Source organism: Lepidothrix coronata, unplaced genomic scaffold (genome assembly GCF_001604755.1).
Source record: "Lepidothrix coronata isolate B3197 unplaced genomic scaffold, Lepidothrix_coronata-1.0 Scaffold40, whole genome shotgun sequence".
NCBI classification, from domain to species: Eukaryota; Metazoa; Chordata; class Aves; order Passeriformes; family Pipridae; genus Lepidothrix; species Lepidothrix coronata.
In genome coordinates, this window is record NW_016690220.1 from 1,936,100 (window position 1) to 1,959,394 (window position 23,295).

At 36.3% G+C, this 23,295-nt stretch overlaps 1 protein-coding gene across 9 annotated transcripts in view; it reads left to right on the plus strand.

Moving 5' to 3' along the window:
• Window positions 1-23,295, plus strand: part of INVS (inversin) — a 94,279-nt gene that overhangs the window by 21,394 nt on the left and 49,590 nt on the right. For all 9 annotated transcript variants that reach the window (XM_017813212.1, XM_017813205.1, XM_017813208.1 and 6 more), the window contains 2 exons: window positions 17,757-17,930; window positions 23,077-23,244. In XM_017813212.1, coding sequence (XP_017668701.1) covers window positions 17,757-17,930; window positions 23,077-23,244 — 342 coding nt within the window. The remainder of the gene's footprint in view (window positions 1-17,756; window positions 17,931-23,076; window positions 23,245-23,295) is intronic.

Sequence of the window (23,295 nt, forward strand, 5' to 3'; positions counted from 1 at the left end):
GTACTGGGATTCCTTTTTCGGTGATGCAAATCCTTGCCTCATGTTTCCCAGCTCAGACTTGGTTTTCTGGGGTTAATTTTCCCAGAATTTCTGCCTTGGCTTGAGAGGAGCTCTGTACAAAGGGAGTCAGTACAGCCTAGTGGAGAGCAGAGTCATGAGCATTTGCATCTCTGGAATGTTTTTATTGACAAACGGTAGTCTGCTATTGACATTCGTGTCCCTTGGTGATACTTCTATCCTAGCTTATCTTTGCTGGTCAAATGCCTTAATTGTTCTGGCCTTTAATTCAGTCAAAGTTGGTGCAGAGTGGAAGAGAAAAGAGAAGGAACAGGTCTAACAGAGCATCAAGCTTGAGCTGTGAAGCTGCTGGCAACGATCAACCTGTCATAATGTTATGATTTGTTCATTTTTATACCATTTATTAGCCTTTACTTGTTGTGCCATTTGGCCTCCAGGGCAGATAAAGTGCTGTCTAATTTGGTAGGTTTGCTTCTGTCAGAGTGGCCTCGACAGAGAAGGTGTTAGCTGTAGTGACAAATAATCAATAGCTGTCGTTGTCATGAGGAACGTGAGTAGTTGGGCCTTTCATCTGGAGGATTAGAGGTCTAATTGGATTGAGAATAGGGAGGGTGAGCTGTTGGGTAACCCTGTCAGCTATGTTAAGCTGTCAAATGTCAACCTTCCTGAAAGGAAGAAGGAATGGTTAGCTTTCAGAAACAAGGAAGAAGACATATGAAAGCTTTTTAAAAAGTAATAGAAAAGTAGAATAGGCCAACATACGCTTTAACCCTTTCTTGTTTAATTATGTATCTTACTAATTAATGAGGATGTGTGATGTGCGCTCTCTCGCTTTCTCTCTGAGACAGGCAGAATTTCCGTGAAACAGATTTGGCAGTGTTATACCAAATCAGACTGGTTTTATGTCTTGAGAAAAAGCCAGTTAACTACTCAGGTGGGGAATATAAATGCAAAAGGTTATGACATGAGAGAGGAAAATATCCACCAAAGGAAGGAATCAATTAGTAGAAGCTGTAAGGAAACCGAATATTTTATTTTAATATTTTGTTGTAAAATTTGTCAGTTCGATAGTACCAATATATGTTTTAAGATATTAGTAGTACTAAAGTAGTGGTTTCTTTATTTGTCATCTTATTTTCTCAGTCTCTTCAAAGAATTCTTAACTGTAACCATACCAGTATTCCCTTTCTCTAAATAACACATTTTCCCACAGATCTATAGTACTTGGCCATAGTTATCCATGTACTGGCCACTCTTACCAGGAGCTAGCATCCTTAATTGTTGATGACCTGGAAACAGGAAAGTTTTTAGAGGGGGGAAAAGAACTCTTTATTTTGTATCAGCTATGTAAAGAAAAGACAATTTTATATTTTTCTTCTTTTTATTTTTTTCCCTATGGTCTTGTAGATACTTTAAATCTCATAGTTTTTTGGGGGTTTTTTTTCTGTGTTTGATCATTTATTCTGAACTGGTGGTTTTACTCTTGGTATTTCAGTTTGGATTGATCCCCCTGCTGCTGCCCTCTCTTCTGCAGCACTTATTGATGATTATTTGGACTCACAACACTGTTTTTGCTGGTGGTCTGCTGTAAATACTGGCAAGCCTATCCTTAATCTTGGGTTTATCTTTGCAGATTAGTACAGTGATGTAAGTATTCCAGAAGCAGAACTCTTGAACGGATTGTCTGTTACCGCGTTTCAATGGCTTACGTGTCAGAAAGCATGTTTTTCTCCCCTTTGAGATTGACTGCCTACTCATCTTTGTGTGAGAGTCTATATTCATTGTGTTGAATAATTTTTGGGTTTGCAATTAGTTATCTGACAGCTCTTGTACCTCTGTCATTTATTTTCTCATAATCCCGTTCTCCTGACTCGTTTTTTTCTGTTTTATTTCATTGCTTCCCCAACTCTGACTTTATGATCTTGATATTTGTTTTTTTAGTCAGTGTAATCTGGTTTAAGCACATTTAACCTTCTGCTGTGAGCTACAGGAAGGGCAGATGAAGAACTGACATCATAGACTGCTCTTGCAGCTTTAAGTGTGTTGAAGAGAGCTGAGATTGCTGAGCTACAAGAGAAGTACTATGCTGCTGTGGCCTGGTTGGCTTCCATATCCATGAAGCTGACCCAGTATTTCTACACTGTGTTATAGTCTGCTCTATAGACACGCTGTGATAAAACGAGCTGGTAATAAAAATAACCCCAGACCTGTTTATTATTAGAATTTTTTTAAATTATGTTTTTAGCTTATTGAAAATCTGTCCATTCTTCTGCAAAAATCTTTTTTACAAAGTTCTGTCTTAAGTTTTATTCATTGTGATAAAAAGCATGATTAATTCAGTATCTTAATTTCCAGAGCTTTACCTGCACTAAGATTCTCGCTACTAAAATCCTTGCCCTGTATTTTTTCCCAGGCAACTTCCTTGCCATGGCAGTGATCTGGATCCCCATTTTCTCCCCTTATTTGTCTAGCTCAAACATCAGTATTGGTGATGTTTTCTTTCTCTTTTCCTCCAGCAATGTCACAGCTATTTTCATTAACCTAATTGATTTATTTTCATTGTAGAAACTATTCCCTCTCATTTTCAAGCATGATGTAATTTCACTTCTCTGCATCTCTGTTCCACTTCTTGTTCTGCTAACTCTCCCCTTTTCATCCATTTGTCTTTGTACCTTTTTCTACCATGTTTTCTGTGCTTAAAATAATCCAAGGAGGTATTGTCAGGCCTAAAAGATATACTGTATTATCGTCCTAGTGCTTCCATTGAGCAATCTTGATTTCAAGTGCTTGAAATTTGAATTTGAAATTTCATTGAAAATAATAAGAAATGTCTCCAGCCTCTGTGATTTTCTGAAAGATTTTGCAAATATGAATCAAGTGCAAACCATGGTGGTAGAACACTGAGAAGCTCTGCTTGTGTTGTGTTTCTCAGTGGAAAGGAACTAATTCTGCATGGCATATGGAATGATATCTTAAATATCTGTACAGCCAGCTGGTAGAATTACTTTTTTTTCATCTATTGAATTCACCATATACTTTTGTGAGTAAAGTTTGGAAGAATTTCTGGGCTGATGACTTACTCATTTTCACTTTTTCTGATCTTTCGTAAGTCTTCTTCCATAGCAATAATTGTTCAGGCTGCTATCAATGAATAAAATCATTTGCATTAGATTATGAAAATTATAAATTTACCCAGAATAAGTAGGTAAAGTGATCCTGTACCAAACAAAATCTTAACTGAGTACTTAAGGCTAAAAAAAATATTGATTTTGTTGCAAAGACAAACTAGAACTGAGCAGGATGCAAATGTGCCCAGAAAAGGCAAGTACTTTGTGCAGGCATGAGCAGTGCTTTTGATACAGAACATTATTCCATGTTGCTTGATGTTTGACTGTTTTAAGTTCACTTAATTGTCCTGTTTTTCAACTGCTAACTCTCTTCTACATACTGTACACCTCTCTCTCATTTTGCTTTATTCAAAGGATAGGTGAAAATTTCTCTAGCATTTGATCTTGAAAGTAATGGTTGCATCTTAAAAATGGTATTTTAAACATGGTGCTTGCTGTACTTGAAGTGTTATGGTAGATTTCCTTTTGGTTTCACTTATTGATGTCCCTTGATGCACAGGAGACTTGCTCGGCTCTTCTCCCAGGACAATGATGTCTGCTGCCAGGTCTGTACCTTAAAAAGTACCTTTGCAGACAAAGACATCTCCCTGTTTGAGTGTCCTTTCTGAAACATCGTTCTTGCATTAATTGCCCCTCTGCAGCTGACCTCATGACTGATCTTCATTGGTTACAAGAAGAAATATTGTTGTTGGGACTGAGAAACTACTTACTTGTTTGTGTCCAGATTTGGCACTGACAAATTAAAACAGAACTATTACTAGTATTAGCTCATCAGTTTGGTTTAGTTCAGTTTTGTGAACTGTAGAGTGATTTCTGTTTGAATAAGGTGACTTTTCCCAGCTATTCTGTGGTAAAAAGTGAAGGTGTTTGTTTTCACTGATTATAAATGTTATAGTTTTGTGCTAAACGTTTCCACGTACGCTTCAATAAATGTAGTGCCAGCAATAGATCATTTTGAAACAGCACACCTTCCTGCTGAAATCTCCAGGAATCTTCTATCAGGTGTCTGACACCTCCTTAATCTGATGCTCAGGCTTGTCATTTGAATCAATAGTATACTAGATAGGATGTCTTCAGCATGCAAGGCTTCTGCTATAGAAGGTATTTGAAAAATATATTCAAATCTTATGGCCAGCCACAAACTCCAGGAGCACTAATCTTTCATTTGTCTCTCTCTTTGTCTGTAAACAGTTGGTTAAATTGTTGATTAAAGAGAATTAAGTGAATCACACTCAAGTCAAAATGGATATGTATGAACTACATAAGCAAATTATGTTGTTGCCTTGAAAAGCAGAAGCTAATGTCAGCATTTCATAAAATACAAAACTAATTTAACTTACCCATTAAGATTATACATTTTTTTGTCTCTTGGTAGAGCAGTTTGGAATCCTCTTTTGTTACACGTTTTTTTTATTAATGAAGAAATAATGAAGAATGCTACCAATTTTTATTAATGAGGAATAATTTCTGCTGAAATATTAACTGATTTATGTTACAAATATAATCTGTATGTGTTCAATCTTCTGTTGGGAACATTTAAATACAGATAGAGATACAAATAAAGGACATGTTTTTTCAACATTGTTAGCATGATATAGATTTGGGAAGGCTTTGCAACACCAGCCTTGAATTGTTATTTTGTCTGCCTGTAGTCTGAACAAAGAGAAATAAATCTAATACTTCTAATACTGCTAAGATGTAGTTTGAGTAGTTTATGAAGGCTTTGATTTATTTACCAATATCATTAGTAGATTATGGCTTCATTTTAAATCTCAAACATCACTGTAGCGTCTGTAGGAACTATAAAATATTGCCATATGCAAAAGTAGCCTGAAGTGTCTTAATAATTATTTAAATTAAAACCTACCTACCTTTATTGTTGGTTGTTTTTAATATGGATTGTGTGTCTACTTCTGTAATAGTTCTGGAGACTTCACTGTGACTGGAGAAATGTTCTCAGGAAATAGAATTTGATAGTTTTGCGATTATTTCACACAGTGGTTTGTTATAGGACTTAAGATATTTGAAATATATTTAAATCACATAAAATACATGCATTCATTTTCAGATAAAACAGCAGCTAAAATAGTAACCAAAAGAATCTTGGGAAAATGTGCTCAAAAATGAGCATATATGCAAAGTTTTCATTTTGTAAGCATCTTTGCTTCCAGCAGTCTGTCAGGACAGGACATGCACTTAGATGGTTCAATTAAGAAGTACAAGGCAGTACTGACACAGTACTGGTCAGAGTGATTCTTTGTAATAATGGCAATTATTTTGCTTCCAGAATGAAATAGTACTGCACAAATTTAGAATAAAAAGTGTGGACTTGTACTGGACTGATGGCTGTCGTTCAGACTTGTTTTTCTGGTAGAATTCTGTCATGGACAATACCGTTATTTAGAACACTTTTATGAGATTTAAAAAAAAAAAATCATACATATATTTCAGGGATATATTTTGTAGTTTTGTAATGCTGCTCTTAGTTCAAGATGATTCAATTCAAAACCATTAAGATCAAGAAAATTAATGAAGTAAATATTTTCTAGTACTTGTATTTTTGGGGAGGAGGGAGTCAGTACTTTCTGACAAATCTTTCAAATCACTATTTTTTGAAGTACAATATTTTTTGAAAGCTTAGTCTTTGATTCTTTATGAAGAGGTGGGCAGTGATCCTGTAAATATGGATGATGTGTCTCAGGCTTTGTCCTCAATCCCCAGAGACTGTGTGTTGTGGGTACTTCTGCCTGAATGACTTGAACAGAACACTACAGGAAAACAAGTTCAGTAACAGTGGAAGAGATCAACTGGAAATGAGGTTGCTAATTGCATTTTCATCCTTGAAGTGTTTTTTACATGAAAGCCACTAATTTCTATAGGTAAACCATAACACTTAGAGCTGAAGAGCTGAGAACACAACACAGAAACAACGTGTACAGGGCATGGATAAATGAGGCTGTAAGATACAAACACCTATTTTCTTTCAACTTATGCTGGGAAAGAGTTTTACCTTGGCTTTTACAGCACTGGTCAGTTGTCTGTTGTATTGTTCAACTGCATTCCAGTTGATAGTTCTGTCTATTCCTATGGAAACAAAGATATTGAAGCCAATCTTGCAAGAGGCTTTAGGGAGAAGTGCTCTTAGTTGAGACACTGCCTTGCTTTCACTCAAAATGTCTGATAGTCAGAACTGGCCTGAAGTCGTGCTGATGTATTGCCTAAGATGCTTTGCCAGACAGATGAACACGTTCAGCTTGGAAACTGGTAAATAAGGTTTCTGTTCAGCTGGCTGAGAGGTTTTTCTCCAGTTGAGTGTTTTACTTTTGAGTCTAGAATGCCGCTAATGAAGGTTGCTAAAAGGGTACTTTGTGAGATTAAACCCGATGTCAAAAATCAGTGATGTTTTTGTCATGGTTGACTTGAAAGGATTAGCAAAACATCACATATTTAAATCCACCAGTGGTTTGTTAGATAGCTGGCATGGCATCATCTTTGTCCACGCAGAGGTAATAAAGAGCTTACGGATTTTTTTTTTCAAAACTGTAGTTCAATGGATGACTGTTAAGAGTTATGTCTAAAATAGTCCTAAAGATTTTTTTTTATTTCATTTTTCATTTACACTGTTAATCAAGGAGTTAACTCTTAGTTTTTGTAGAATCATAAAATTGTTTGGGTTGGAAGGGACCTTAAAAATTCTCTAGTGATAACCTTTAATTTTTACTCAAATTAAAACTACCTAAATGCTTGATTTCAAGTTTTCTTGAATTAAACCATTTGAGCTGTGACTAAAATTGTTTCAGAGCTAGAATAAATACTGGTTTAACTCCCTATAATTAATAAAATTTACATTATTATATTTTATCTGTCTGTTCGGGGAGTGGCTTTTTACATTCACTCCACAAAACTTTTACTGTGGTTGCATGTGGAAATCCAGTCTTCTGACTATTGTCTGCCACCTGATTAGGGAATGCAGAGAATAGGAGGGAGTAGTTTCTCTACTACCTCTGCAGACTTTGTTCATAACGTAGGTAGCATGCACTGCCACAGTGAGTAGACAGTGTGCAGAAAAAATGAGCTAAGAATTATTACCTTCAGCATCTAATTCTTACTCAAGTGTACCAAGTGTATGTCACAGACATTGAGGGGAGTGTTTGAAGAGATTGAGAGTGTCCTTATAACTGTTATGTTTAATAGGAACACTTCAGTGTATTTATTCTATCGGACTTCTCTATCACATTGATGAATATGATCACCTTTATGAAATAATTTGATTTATTCACTCTCTCTCTTGGTGTGGTTTCATTGAATAGTGACAACATTTTTGCACCTCCCATGTTTTAACGAAGAATGGTTAATCAAACTATTAAGATTGTGGATAAAATAGAATTCCCTTTCCTATTAATGGTTTGCATATGAAAATAATATTTATTATGGCAGAGATGGGGGAAAAAGTTACTAGGAGCTTGTCTAGCATTCTAATTGTGTGTATTCTTGATACAGCATTTGAAATTAAAGTATATTAAAATGTATTAACTTTTAAACATGTTCAAGATTTTATGTAAATTTTCTCTTGAGCTTTTTTGCTCGAATTAGAATATTCTGTGTGTTGAAGTTGTATGGCAAAATGGCATGTGATAACTAAAGAAACAGCCTGATATTTTAATGGTGAGTTTACCGATTTTAACTAGAAATTTTCGTTCTAAGTGGGTATATTGACTTTGTTTATTTTCAGGAATTGTTAAAAATAGTTAACTGATATTCAAGGAGAGTAAGAATGGTGCAGTCATATATGTTAAAAGGTTTATAGCTGTTGTAACCAGGCAATATTAATTCAGTTTCAGTGTATTAGAAATCAAGTAGTTTCACTGTTTCATGCATAGATAATATTTCAAATCATGAGTGTTAATTTATAAATGGAAATAATTCTTATTTGCAGTTAAATTCATATATTTACTTGCTAGCCTCTCTTTTAGTAACTTCTCCTCTGAAGAATCCCTGTGAGATTTCTGGCAGTTAGCTGATAATACAAGCATATCAAAATGCTCCTTTTGATGTATAGATTTCAGTTTGGAACAGTATTCTGTTCCTACATGTATCAAATTAAAAGCATGATAGAACAGCTTCTGTTTTTGTAAGTGCTTAGTTTGTTCCCTGAAAAGCAACTAAAATTGGTAGGTGTTGGTTACAGAAAGTCCTTCGTATGCTCCATGTCATTGTAAGTTGTTTCTGATGTTCTTAGAACCTGCCTCTTCTCAAAGGGATACTAAAAGATGAAGCAACCTCTAAAGAAACCACAGGCACAACCCTTTTTCTTTCCGTACCTATTAAAATTTTGGGGTTTTGAAAATTTCTGACCAAGTTTATTTGTGGGCTGAAACATCCTCTCTTCAGCAGCTCCTCAGTGGAAAGACAGAGTGGGTGTGTATGTTTGTGTACAAGTAAGATTATCTTCTGTAAGATCAAGTAGGTCAAAGACAGAAGTTTCTACTCTCTGAAGATAATCAAGTTAAATTCAGTTGCTGTTTTTGTTTTAAAGAAAAAGTTCATAGATTTGTTTATCTTTTAAAGGCTCAGCTAGCAATTAGGAAGTTCAAGTTTTTTGACTTTCACTGCTGCTCGAAAGCATCTGACAGCAAAGAGCTGTTCTCAAATTCGGCTGTAGCATCTCTGCTAATCTGTTGGCAAAGTGTGCTCATTCGGTTCAAAGTGGCTGCTGTATTCTGCTTGGGGTTTAAGCTAAAATCTACATTACTTTCATGTTGTACATATTTTACCTCATGAGTGTCTGAGTGCATGATATGATTTAGTATTTGTCAATGTAGAGATTTCTGCTGGCTTTAGAAACTCACATGTCACTATTAAAAAGTATAGACAGTTTTGTGTTGCAGCCATGAATAGGAAATCTTGACTCCAACTTTTAAGGAGTCCTGGATTTAAAAGGTTATCATCTAATCTGACTGTTAAAAGATCATACCGATCTGTTTCTTTTTTTTTGTTATCTTAGAATAAGAACTAGTATATTTGGGACAGAGTGTGCTTCTCTGGAAAGGGAGATGAGTGGCCTGGTATGCTAAATTTCAGTGTACCTTTCTAGTTCTTATTCTGGGTCTAAACCAAAGTGACAGTGTACATGACTGTATATGTATGTAATAACAAATACAATTAGTTTTTCTGTTCTAAAGATTATGTAATGTATCCAGCTATACTTTCTTAAATACTGTTTAGGAGTTTAAAAAGGAAAGTTAAAACATTAATAATATTTAAAGACAATAAAAGTTTAATCACTGTCCATGCTATGATTGGTGTAGTATTAGAAGAGCAGATGTTTTAACTTTGCAATTAATTCAACTGTAATAATTTTATGGTATTCTGTTGGTGAAAGAGTAAAACTAACTGAATTATATATTATATTCCTCTGAAGAGGATTTATTGTTAAATAGTCTCTCTTTTCACAAAAGAATACTGAGAAAATTGTGCTAAAATGTCTTACATAAATGCTGCTTAATTAATAATGAATATATTTCAAAAATCAAAATTTAATAAGCTAATAAATTATTAAACTGTGGTGGAATGTATAATTGTCTGATCTCTGAAATCCTTTCTGCCATGGATGGTGGGCTTGCTGCACTGTTACTCCTTCTCTACTGTCTTTAAATGCACCCATTTAAACAGGCTGACCTTCACACTTCTGATTTTGTGGGGACTTTCACTTTACCACTTGCCTGCACCCTTCTGTGCAGTTGCTGACCAGGCTTAGTTACTGCAGTGCTCTCTGTTAGGGGCTGTGGTCAGTGGTTAGTGCCTGATTTTGATTAATCTCATCTTAACAGTGCAGAAACAGCAAAGGACAAGGTGCAAAAGAGTTTTAATCAATGGATCATTCTTTGGGAATTGCAACATTGCAAGATTTAGGGTATTCAATAATATTTTTGAATACTGATAAGTGATATTTTACCTAGGAAGAAAAGTAGCTGAGAGAAATAGCCTATTTTGACATCAGAAGCATATAAGAATTTAAAATTATATGGGGATAAATATGTAAACATAAATAGCAAATTGGGTACAATGTGCACCACCCTGTCAGCAGTAAGTTCTTCAAGACTGAATATGGATATTTATCAAGCTGATTTTGTAGAAATAAATTCAATAGGTTACCTTTTTAGGCCTGCCTGTACAAAAATATTAACTGTAGTGCTGGATGGAAAATAGCAAGCCTAATGGGAAATAAGGACACAAAATGTAAGGGTATGGTAAATAATCATTTGATAATGAGCTGAAAACAAATACAGTTGAAATATGAACTGTAGGATCAGAAGACATGTATTAGAATTCCTCAACAGTTGCACTTGAATCAAGTATTAGCCAATATTTTCCATTAACAAACCTAGCATCACAAATAGTATTTTTTTAAAGGACACTGAAGAGTTACACAATGTTATGCATTATTGTCAAAGATAGGGTGGCAGTGGCTGGTATACCAGAAGAATGAGAAAACTGAAAGTAGTTGAAATGGTTAGAAATAATATAGTCCAAAATGCGAGTCAGGGGACCAAGGGAGGGGCAGAAAAATTTATTCTGTGTATTATAAATTTATTATTTGAAAATGAATGAGAAGGATGTCAATGTGCTGGTTGATGTGAGAAATGCCATTTTTTGTATATTCTGGGAGGACAAATTTAACAGTTCTAATTTGTGGTTTATCTGTAAATATTTCCAAGAGTTTCTATTCTGTTGCAAGTATATACCCTGACTGCATCTTCAGTGCTTATGACTGTCAGCAGTGAAGAGTCCTTAGAAACCACCTCCTTGTAAGGGTCTATATTCTTTTGGTCTGTGTGTTCCCAGTACTGGGAAAGCAGGTATGTAATTCTGAATTGGAGCCAAAGTAGCATCTTCACGGTTTAACAGCTTGGCATTCTTTCTAATGACCCCTGCCGTGTTTACCAGGAGGTTATGTAGAGATGCTGGATTGCCTTTTCCCTAGTTCTCTAGCAACCCTTACAGTCCACTAAATCTTCACAGGCCTATTGGAGGTATTCCAAAAATCAAGCATAGCTGTGCTGTAAACAGTAGTCAGCTCATGCTCACTACAGTATAAATTATTACAAATCAGTCTTTCAAGTCATGTAAATATTTCACATGGATTAGAATTATGATATTTGAAAATGTGGTCTCAGCAATGAAAAGGGAAATAAGCAATTTATCTACATGTATTGGCCCCTTAAAACCCACTGATGACAAGGTGTTGGTAGCCTATCTATGAATGTGCTTTTGATGCTTGGAGAGATGCACATATTCCTCTGATTCTTAGCCTTATCTTGTACAGCTCAGTTTCTCCCTTTATAGGAGGTGTTATATTTATCTACATAGTATGCTTTTAAAACCTGAAGATTAAAAGTGTAACATCAGAGATATCCACACTACAGGGTAGGAGAAGTGGTTAGCAAGAGTTTAGAGGCACATTACAGTTATGTAATGACCAAGTTAACTCATCAAGAAATAGTGGGATGAGAAGGGAAATAAATTTTCACAGAGCTCTGTTGCACATCACCAGAATGTTTGTAGAACCCAGGTGAACTCTTTAAAGCAAGATTGTATGTTTCTGAAATACTTGAAATACTTAAATGTCATTCATCATTATGAATGTCCAGGAGAATTTTATTTAGGATTCTGCAAAATATTCCTGATTGGCAATCTAGACTACAGAGAAACTGATAATGCTGTCATTCATTTAGAATTTAGATGAAATAGTTCCATTTTCCTCTTTAATCCTTCCCCATTTCATCTAGAATTACATCTGGTACAGGGATGGGATATCGATTTACTGAGACTTTAGCCATACAAAATGAAAGTAATATAAGGAGACAGAATATTAAAAGTTTAAGATTGTTGGTTCTATCAATGCTTGTCTACTGTCTTTTAGTGTTAGCTGTAGTGTGGGAAAGTGTCTGGACCCTTATCTACTTAATGATTGTTCAGGAGGCAACTGTGGTGAAACTTAGTTTCACTATATGCACACTTGACATCAATGTGATAATGACTCTTCCACTTCAAATGGTGTTTTATTATATAACAACACTCAGCAATCCAGGCTTTTACATTTGTGTATTTTATATGATGTTACTTTAAATGCCCCTATTGCAGTTACAGACTTTGACTTGCAGTTCACAGAAAGAAATTCTTACTCACTTTACAGGAACTGTGCTCAGTTTCCTTTCAATTCTGAATCAGAAAAGCATCAGTTCTTAGTCAGCTAAGAGGAGAGGAAGTCAGATGTTCCTAATAAGTATTAATTGTAGTTGTTCTTTCATTTCCTGATAGCTGAGCAGTGATTCCAACTGCTGCTGCTGGCATTTTCAGGCTCCTGCCAGATGCAACAGAGCACTGTACATGACGTCTGTGCTGGCAGGTTAAGCTGTCTGGGTGTCAGAGGGAACATGCATGATATCTTTCAGCTGAGGAAAGAATAACCTGTCACTTGTTAAGGAGGTTAACACTTGTTCATACTAAGAAATTTCTGGAGGAGTTTTGCTTATGTGAAGAATAAAACTGCCCACATGAAACAGGATTATATACAGCAATTTGATCTTAGCTCTGTGTTAACATAAGTTTCAGGCTTTAATGCTGTGCCTTGGAATGTATTAAATTATCTACTTGTATTGAAAAGGTAAATTAAAAAAATCCATTAACAACTCTGAATCTTTCTTATACTGCTAGTTATCATGTGGGGAACAAAAACTGCCAAATTCTCTTTTTCATTTTGGGTGCTACACTGTTTGCACAGCTGTGTTTTTGTGATAGCCTTTTTGTGTTGAGTTGGTTGGTCTGTTGTGCTACCTGTTAATAGAGAGAGCCAGCTAGTAGAGGTGGGTAACATCATTTAACCCTTCCCAACAGCAATACAAGAATATGATTGATCTAAATGTTGCAGTACTATTGAACTGTTATGGACACCGGACCAGTAGGAACCTGTGTCTGTGTGTTTGGGGAAGGGCTGAAACCTGACCCAGAAGGGCTCTAGATATTCGAGTGGCTTTGCAGTGATGCTGGAATCACTCTCTTTCCTGATACCCATATGCCCATGTTAGGTTCAGTCACTGTTTTTAGAACAGAGCTAGTTTTTCTTCTGTAGTCTTTCACTTTGGTGACCATATGGAACGGACAGACTGTGGCTGTTTGACAGATGCCCACCTAGCTGCTCTCTCACTACTCTTACTCAACAAGCCAGGGAGATAAAATAGGTTGAAAAAGATACTTTATATGAGTGAAGAAATAATCACATTAGGCCCAGAAAAGTAGGTAGAAAAGTTTACTGGCAATTTTTCGCTAGAACCTCTTCCTTGCATTAGAATCGTATGGAAAGAACCAGGCAGCTTTTTTTTTTTTTTTTTTTTTGAGTGAATTTGAAATTTTGGGGATAAGTTTTTCCATTTCAGGGATAATCTGAATTCTGGCAAATTCATTGATTCTGATTAAGATATTTCTTTCATCACTCTTTTCTCTATTGAAATGTTCGGGAAAGGAGAGTTTTTCTGACTGCTTAGTAGTTAAGCTTGGCTTGGGGTCCAGAACTTTCTTCAAAGTCATTGCTTGATGGCAGAGCAATGGTTGCTTATTGAACTGTTTGTCTATCAAAAACTGGGTTATACTCCATTGCAGTTAGTATATGTGCTGAAATTTTGAAATAGCAAAAGTATTTGTTCTGGTTCTGCTGAAGCCTGTTATCAGCTGTGCTGTACTTTGCATACAGAGTTGAGTCTTTTGACTAAAAATAATTTTAAATGAATCTAAAGGAATTTTAGGAATTGGCATTGGAATGGTAAATTTTGGCTACCAGGAACTGAGTTCTCTGTACTAATATTTAATCTTGTTTGCTCAGAATGTTTTCACTGTATAACAGAATCGTTTTTGAGACACTATTAACGGTAAGAGACTGTGAACTGACTCAAAGCACTTTATGGTGCCCAGGGATGTTTAGGACAATTAAGTACAAGCTTGAAGACTTTTTATACACAAGAATTTTATAAAAATGAAGGAATTGGTTTTCCAAATTAGGCATACATTTTCCCTCCCACCACCTAGAGAGACCTAAATTAAATCTGCCTTCAAGTCATGTTGATACATTGCATATTTACAAACTTAAGCAGTAATCAATTGAAAGTGGGGAAATTTTCCTTTGTCATTAAAAAGGATGGTATAGTTTTCTAACAAGTGAAAGGAACACAGCAGCATTCATGGTATTACTAAAGAAAAGAACAGCAGTCAGAAGTAAGAACATGGATAAGATAATTCAAATAAGTAATGTAAGCACAGGTGTTTCCTGTTGCGGTGTTTTAAAAAAATCTACCACAATTTGGAAGAAACAGAGTCTGTTGTGTTTCAGAATGAAGGGATTTATTATAGATTCATGTGGTAAGGAGAGGGATTATTGGTGGCTAAGCATGCAAGAGAATAATGTAGTAGTAACTGGTGGAAAAATGTGTAACAGCAAAAATAAAATACAGTATAGGCAAAGAAATTCTAATAATAAAAAGGCATGTTTTCTTAGTCTTATGAATTATTTTAAATTTTTTAACTCTTCTTTACAGTGAAATTCATTGAAAAAGAAGAATATACTTGTAAATCTTCCAATAAGTATCCATCAATAAAAGAAAATCAATTTTTTTCTTTCATGGGTATGCATGCACTTTGAGCAGGAAATACTGAAAACAAACCAAATGCATTATCCTCTGTGATGAAGAAACGTAGCTATATTTCTTCCGAAACTAATATTCTCTCAAGTTATTTAATGTTATCTTCTTCCAGTCTAATTGCCAACCCCATCATGATACATTTGAGATTTTTTTGCTAGTTTCTGTTTTTCTTTTTTAATGAGTTTGTAAATTCTTCTTCTATTTGCCTGTAAAATACAGTGGTAATAATGAGGAGTTTTCTCTTGCTTAGCTCATTCCCAAACTTATCATGAATTCTTTTTGAGCATGTTCGCTGTGGATTAGTAGCTCTGCAGACATTTTGCTGTTCTACCCCTTTACTTCAGTGTATGCCTTGATGTGTGTCTGCATATTAAAGGGACAAAATCCTAAGGTTATGCTTTCCCTGACACCCAGCAGAAGAAAGAGATTAATTTGGTCACTTCTCACTGCAAATGCTGTAGTGGCCGTGCTGTCTCTGGCAAGAGAATTTGCATTTTCAGGCAGGTTTGTGGTAAGTTTTTTGGCAGACTTTTCTTGTAGGCTTTCATTGAAGAGCAAGGACCAATGAAAATAAATGGTCAGAAGCAGGAAGTGGTTATTTTGTCTGAGGTCATTCATGGTTTGCTTTCCCTGTTTTGCATTTTAAAATAAAATAGGGTAGCAGGGGGAAAAGATCACATTTATTTATTTTGGCTATACTTGGTGAAAGCCATTTTGCATGCATAAAGCTCAAGTCTTCCATTTCTATTAGACAAAAACCAGAACAGTAACATATGTAACATATGCCCTCCCAGTGTTTAAGGCTACTTTGAAAAAGGAAACTTGAATATTTTCATGCCCTGGCACTGGATGCTGTGGTGGCCTCTGGGATCCTTTGGCCCATCTCCACCCTATCATTCTGCTGACAAAGTGATTTGCAATTCTGAGTCTTATGAGATACAGAAGTGCCCCTGTTCATTAGCACTGCTTGCCTTTGTCTACTTCGTTACCCTTTCTCATTGTTTTTCCAAAGACAGCCTAAAGGGACTAAGTTAACATACAGGATTTATGAAAGAATTGTGGCAGACTCAAGTATGTTAATTTGCAGATAATTCCATAAGCAGAAAAATCCAAAGACATGACTTCTATTGATTTGGGTGTCACCTTTCCTGTGTACATGGTCTAATAAAGCTTCATCAAATGTTCCAGCTTTTTCCTGAGTGGGGAGGAATTAGTCCAATTTATCTTCTCCTCTGAGCTTTCTGTTTTCATTATATGTGTAGGTAATTGTCCACATGTGAAATTGGCAAAAGCTAATATTTTGGGAAATATTGGAAAGCAGTGAGCAAAGTTAGAAGACAACACACTCCTTTAATTTTTGGAAAGGTTAAAAGTTAGAGTGGGGTAAGAACAGAGATATTTAAAACGTGATCACACAAGATAGGTCCAGATGTTTTGCTTTAATGAATTATTGCTCCAGCTGTTGCTGGTCCTTCACTGAAACTTAACTACTGAAGGTGATTTGATAAACCCAACAGATTTCATGAAGCAGAAGCATCTCTGTTATATGGAAAATAATCTCCAAGTAAGGGACAGTAGCAAGTCAAGGCTGGCTATCCCTTAAATCACTACAGCTTCTTCATGATGGCATGATCACATCTTTAATTTTTGACGGCTTCTTCAGTGATTTGAGAAATAAACCCAGATTGTTTTGGGGGGGGATTGACCTTCATTTATTGATCCCAGGAACATTTCTACATTATTTCTTTTGAAAACGTAGTGAAAACCTAGTGGAAGTCCAAAGTGTGATGTATTTTCAGTGTGTCATTGAAACTGTCCCATCTATTTATCATCCATGCTGCAGGATCAAAACTCCTACAGTTCCAAATTTAAAAATTTAAGAATGTAAAAATGTACGAAACAATCATTTTTGCATATATTTTTTACTTAATCAGATGAGAACATTTTATCTTTCTTGTTGCTGTGGGAGTTAGGTGCTGAAAAAATCTCCGGAGCAGTTAATTAGGGGTGAGATAAGAAAGGGGTTTATTTTGCCAAGGCAGAAGATGTTACAGGACGCACCCCGGCCGTGCCTGAGATGTTACATTATATAATACCATCCATCCAATCCCAGATGTGTCCACCCTGTGGCCTTTACTCTGGTCTGCCCCGGGTCCACCCCCTAAAAATGGGTCTGGGGTGTGTTTCGAGACCCTCTGTTCATCCCATCTTCATCTTCATCAGAGCACAAAGGGTACATAGTCAAGCAATTCTTGACCGTTTTCTGTGGTTTAGGCCCTGATATGCTGTTCTGCCAACAATCTAGGCCTTGCCTTGACAAAAGACTAAACATTTCTACTGGATTCAGGGGTAAGAGGGTTAAGGAATGTGTAAAGGCTGCTAGAGGGAAAGGGACAAGGGACAAAGGAGGGAGGGTTGCTGCTTTTAAAATCTACTTATAAAACTTATAAGGCTTACCAATATTAGAAAAATAAAAAAAACATTAGGGGCTTAAGGCATCATTCTGAATCATTCATTCCTCATCATTTTTCTTAATTTCATTTTAAAATTGTGTTCTTTCATCATGTTTTATTCCTCACCTGATAACTGTTTACTATGTTGAAACCGGCATGTAATGGTCTTATGTTTATTGATGTTAAACAGTTAAGAAATTCTGATAATATTGCAGAATTTTCGTTGTTACTGAACCCTGTCTTACACACTCTGCTAATGGAATATATGCATCTAATACCAGCACAACAGACTTAAAAATAAAGAGTTCATGTTTTTTAACAAAAAAAAAAAAATGTTTCCAAAGCTTAGAGCTGTTTTGATGCAGATTTTTTAGTCACTGTATTACAACAGTCAATATATCTAAGCAGTATCATCATTTGGTTTGATAAACTGAAATAAATTTCTGCTGTTTTTCTTTACCCAGGGAAATTACCGCTTCATGAAACTTTTACTGGCTCGTAGAGGGAACTGGATGCAGAAGGACTTGGAGGATATGACACCATTACATTTAACTACACGTCACAAAAGCCCAAAATGTTTAGCTTTGTTGTTAAAACATATGGCACCTGGAGAAGTGGATACTCAGGATAGAAATAAGGTAAAAGTTCTGCTTATTTTAAGACAACACTTTTAGCAACTGTAGAAATTGGATTTCCATCAAACAGATGTGTGTGAAAATTATCTCAGTCATAAACTTTTCTAGGTCTTCAAAATAGAAATATTGATATTTTCCTTATGTTAATGATGTCAAAGTTCATTGCACTGAGTTCACTGACATTCTTCTTGAGAATAGTTGCAACAATAGAGGATTCAAAAATCCTCTTCGTTTTCTTCCTTGGAAAAACCTTACATTTAGAATCATTTAATGATAAGAGTCATTAGAAAACTTTGTGCAGAAGACCTTCGAAGCATTTGTCAATACGAAAGGTGAGTTTAATTACAAAAAGAAAAAAAAAAAGGAAATATCTTGAGCTGAATGCAAGTTTCCTGTTGGCAGATGTCCTGCCAACAAGGTGATGATTGATTTTACTCTGCACTGGGGCCACTACAATGGTGGTGATATTGATACAGTTCTCCATAGGTGCTGACTTCTAGAAGTGTGTCGTGATTTAGCTTTGGAAAGTAGCCAAATACCCACTCAGCCACTCTCTCACTCCCCCTTCTCATGGGGACAGATAGAGAAAATAGTGGGAAAATCTCAGGAGTTGAGATAAAGACAGGAGTATTGATCACCATTTACTCTCATGGGCCAAATAGACTCAACATAAAGAAAATCAGTTTCATTCATTGACAATGAAAATAGTTTTGTATAGTAAGAAACTGAGAAAAAATTAGAACAACACCTTCAAACCACCACTCCCAGCACCTTTTCTCCTGGCTCAGATTTAATTCCTCACTTCTACTCCTTGTCTTCTATCCATAGGGATGGTCTAGGGGTAAAAATATCCATACACTAAATCTTTCTGGTTGACTGCCCTTTTTTCTGTATCTCTGCAAGTACAAATGGACAATTTTGAGTCTCCTAGTCACACATGACTTTTTTGTGTGGGATAGAATGTGATGCCATTTGTCCAGACGATTTCCTAACAGAGTCAATAAAAGGTATCAAGTTGTTGTTGTTGTTGTTATTATTATTATCATCATCATAAAAGGGACTATTTGGCAGCAGAAGGTCTGCTTTCAATGCACATGTACCATTGCTTCCATGAGTGCGTCATCTAGCGAGAGGGATGTGATGATGAAGTTGATTGACATTCTGGCGTGAGACTTACAATTGAAGCAGAGCACCGGTTAGTCACTTTGACATTTATTTTGTGAAACTGCAGGCTTCCTTGGGAGAAAATGTAATCTTGAGATCTCAGAGTTTTATATTACTACCTTCTTAGAATAAAGCCCTTCAGAGTAATTTTCTGCATCTGCAGTGATAGCAGTTGCTTGAAAGGCCAGGAAGTCTCCAGATGACTTTCCAGGTATATCATATAGTGCCTGTAGTGTCTTGAGTTGTGTCATGTCCCTTTGCAAAGTCAAGTCATGCTCTACCACATCAATAAAATTACCAGCCTACTTTGGAATCACACTGTCTTCTAAGAGCCTCAGGAAATAATCTACTGATGTTTGTTAAAAAGGGCTGTCCTTAGAATGACCACCCATAAGAGATGACAGGTCGTAGAAGAAAAGTGGTCGAAGAAAAGCGTTCTTAAAAAAACTGATTTACTATTACTCTTCATACAGAGGGGTAATGCTAGTCCACAGTAATAGTGCAATATTAACTCATTTTAAAAGAAGGAATAGTTATTGAGCATATAGTCACTGTAAATTTTGAGGTGCTCAGATTAGTGTGGTTCTTAATTTTGAGTGCCTAGCAATGCCTGATTTAAAACAAATGTGAAATGGTTGTGTCCATTAGCATTAATAGTAGGGTATAAGAAAGCATCAGACTTTCACACAGTCCTGCAGACGTTCTAGGTAAAGGGTTTCTTGTGTTTCCATATACGTTTTGAACAAAACAGATTAATCATTTTTGTTGACATGCTTGATCCGTGTTCTGTTTGGGAAATGATCACACTGCCTTTAGTAGGCAGATTTCTAGTAATTATTGTGGACCTGTGTTAACCTGTGAATATCTAGTTTAAATTTCATGTGTTTGAGCAGTTTGTGTATCCTGAAATATAAAAGAGACTTCTTTCAAAGAATGCAGAGATATGAATATTCCCTGAGCCCGTTCTTTTTCTGCAAGGATATAATAACAAAAAGTGAGACATTATGAATGTAGATAGCAAAAGAAAGACCAAAACCAAATTATGTAACTACCATTGGAAGGGTTCCTGGTGATGGAGCCGTTTTAAGCATTGAGCAGGAAAGTCCCTTTCTTACAGTTTATAAGTGATCTTGGAGTATCTGCCACTGATTCAAATGTGAGTACCCTGATGAAGTTATTTGGATCAGCTGATAACATACTAGCTTGGCAAGTCTGGGCTTAGTGGAAATCATCATTCCATAGCTCACATTCTACCACAAGAGGACGTAGTATGAGAAGGAGATCGGACTTTCTAGTGGTGTATCTGCTTAAAATCTGAAATCCTTATCTCATTTTATCATCTAGGAAACATGATAAGACAGCTACAAGCACAGTTTCCAACAACTGAATCTTCTGTCCCCTCTGGACAATGGATTTGAACCAGCTTGTGTCCTGGCAATCAGCTGTTTTCCTTCCAGGGTGTTCTAACACGTATCGTGGAAACCCTGGCTATAATTACAGCAGTCATTCTGGAGAGGTCGTGCTGACTTCCTGACCATGTTAATTAATTAACAAAGGTATATAAAAATGAGCCAAAACCTTTTAGGAACCTTGCCTGTTGTTTAGCAGATTTCCAAGACAGTATTCAAAGCATTGCCAGATTCCCCACAAAACATAGAGCACTTTTCTCCCACTTCATGTAATGAGTAGTCACAGTAGCAAAAATGGAATTCAGGTTGGTGAAAGGCCATCTCAGGGACGGAGTCCAACATATTTGACCCTTTTGGACACATAGCTTATTCAGTTTCCATACTGCAACTGTGTGCATCAAGATTGTCAAATATAATTCCTGAACGTGAGACAGAACAAGTGTCTTTTTTACATCTACTTCCATGTAGGCAGCTGGCTGAAACTGTTTGTAGGTGAAAGAAGCCAGTGAACCAAGGCTACTTTGACCTTTTGGTAACCAAAAGTTTCTGCTTTCAGTGCAACTGTCAGTTTCTAGGGATAGTAGTCAGCTCCAATTAATAAATAATATTCATTAATGTACTACAAATTTCTACCGCTACAAGTTTTTTCAATTCAAATCCCAACAGGCTCTGGTGGCACTTTGTGGTGCTAGGCTGTATGTCCTTGTATGTAGTGCCAGTTATCAGATGTTTCCTTACAGCCCCTCCAGTTATGCCTTAGAATGAGCTCTTCTTCAGTGAATTACCAAGTAGACAAGTATTGTTATCAATACTAAACTAATGACTTAAAGCAACAAACACAAAAAAAAAGCTCCTTTTTTCTTTCTTCCTTTACAGAGATACTAAATATATGATAGTGAACTCAGAGATTCTATGTCACTGTCCAAGGATGCTAGTCCAGGGCATTGTACTTCCATACACAAATGTCCCACAGCAGTTATTTTCCTCAGTTTCTGAATCAAAGTGCCATGTCATATTTAGCAGGGGAGAGGGGGTAAGAGAGATGGAGAATAAAATCAATTTGTTATCTTAAAACTCTCTGTTACTTGGCAGTTGGGAGAGGTGTGTCTGAAAAATAAAATACTTATTAATATGCCAACATTTTGCTGTTTATGAAACCCCACACATTGGTTTACTTATGTAACTATCAACAGCAATAGGGCCCATAAAAATATACCACTGGCATGGAATTGGCAATAGGAGCATGGATTGCCTTTTGATGTTTTATTGGACTGTTATGGGTCATTGGGCATTAGATTCAGTAATATTCAACCTCAGAATTCTGAGTCATCATGGACAGTACAAAAAGTGAAAAGCTTTACTCAAGATGAATCCAAGTCCAGCGTCAGCATTCAGTGCCATCTACCTCTGGTGAAGAGTAGTCTTGTTATACACTCCATCAATTTGTGTTATTCCAACAGATTTTCACATTTAAGAGAGACCACACTATTTATTGCAGTTGTTCTGTAGTGCAGCTCTGGTGCTGAGGCCTGCTTCAGATGATCACTCTAACTTGGACACAACTGCTGAATACCAAGGACAGATATTTTCTCCAGGTCTGAAACTGCTGCATCAAATAGTCAACGGGGAATGCTAAGTAGCATGGACATTATTCTCCTGCCATAGCCCAATAAATATGAAGCAATTAATCTCCTACTAAAGATACTTGTGTTCCAAACATAAGGGTTTCTCAGTATAGGTCTCATGTAAGATGGTGTAGCTTAGGCCTAATTCAGACCTTGTTAGCAAAGATGTGTGATTATCTGCTTACTCAGGTAGATGGGCCTCTTGTTTAAAGCCTGTTTTCACTGATTTTGAGTTGTCAGCCACCCTAGGTACATGTGCTCTGTTTTCTGTCAGTCCTCTTTATTGAAGTGTAACAAAAGATGGCTCATTTACCTCTTGTTTAAATCTGGTTTTACCTGTGATCCTGCCCTCTGTTCAGCACCAGTGGCATGACAAGTGGAATGCTCTGCCTCCTTTGGGGTTCTCTAGTATAATAAGGGCATAGACATACTGGAGCGAGTCCAGTGGAGAGCCAAAAGATGATTAAGAGATTGGAGCATCAAGGAGAGGCTGAGACATCTGCAAGTGTTTAGCCCGAGGAAGGGACAATTTGGGGTGATTTTATCAATGTGTATAAACACCTGATGGGAAGCAGTAAAGAAGATGGAGCCAGACACTTCTGAGTTGCCTCCACTGAACAGACAAGGCCGTGGGAATAAGTTGAAATGTAATAAATTCTGTTTAAACCTGAGAAGATACTTTTTTACTGTGGGGAGAGTTGAACACTGGAGCAGGTGGTCCAGAGAGGTTATTGAGTCTCTGTCTGTGGAAATAAATCAAAATATGACTGGACAGTGTCCTCATTAATCTGTTCTAGTTGACCTTGCTTTGAGCAGAGAAGTTGGACTAGGTGATCTCTTTCATTTGGTGGAAATGTAGTGAAATCATGTTTCAGGTTCTAACCAACTTTAATTTTCATATTACAATAATTTTTCAGTGTGTTTGTAAAACTTGTGAAAATTGTGTTCCAGCAAACTGCATTGCATTGGAGTGCCTACTACAATAACCCAGAGCATGTGAAACTTCTCATAAAACATGATTCAAATATTGGAATCCCTGATATTGAAGGAAAAATCCCACTTCACTGGGCAGCTAACAACAAGGACCCTAGTGCAATTCACACAGTGAAATGTATTCTGGTAAGAAAGTCTATTGTATATAACATTTTCTGTATTTACTATTTTCCTCTG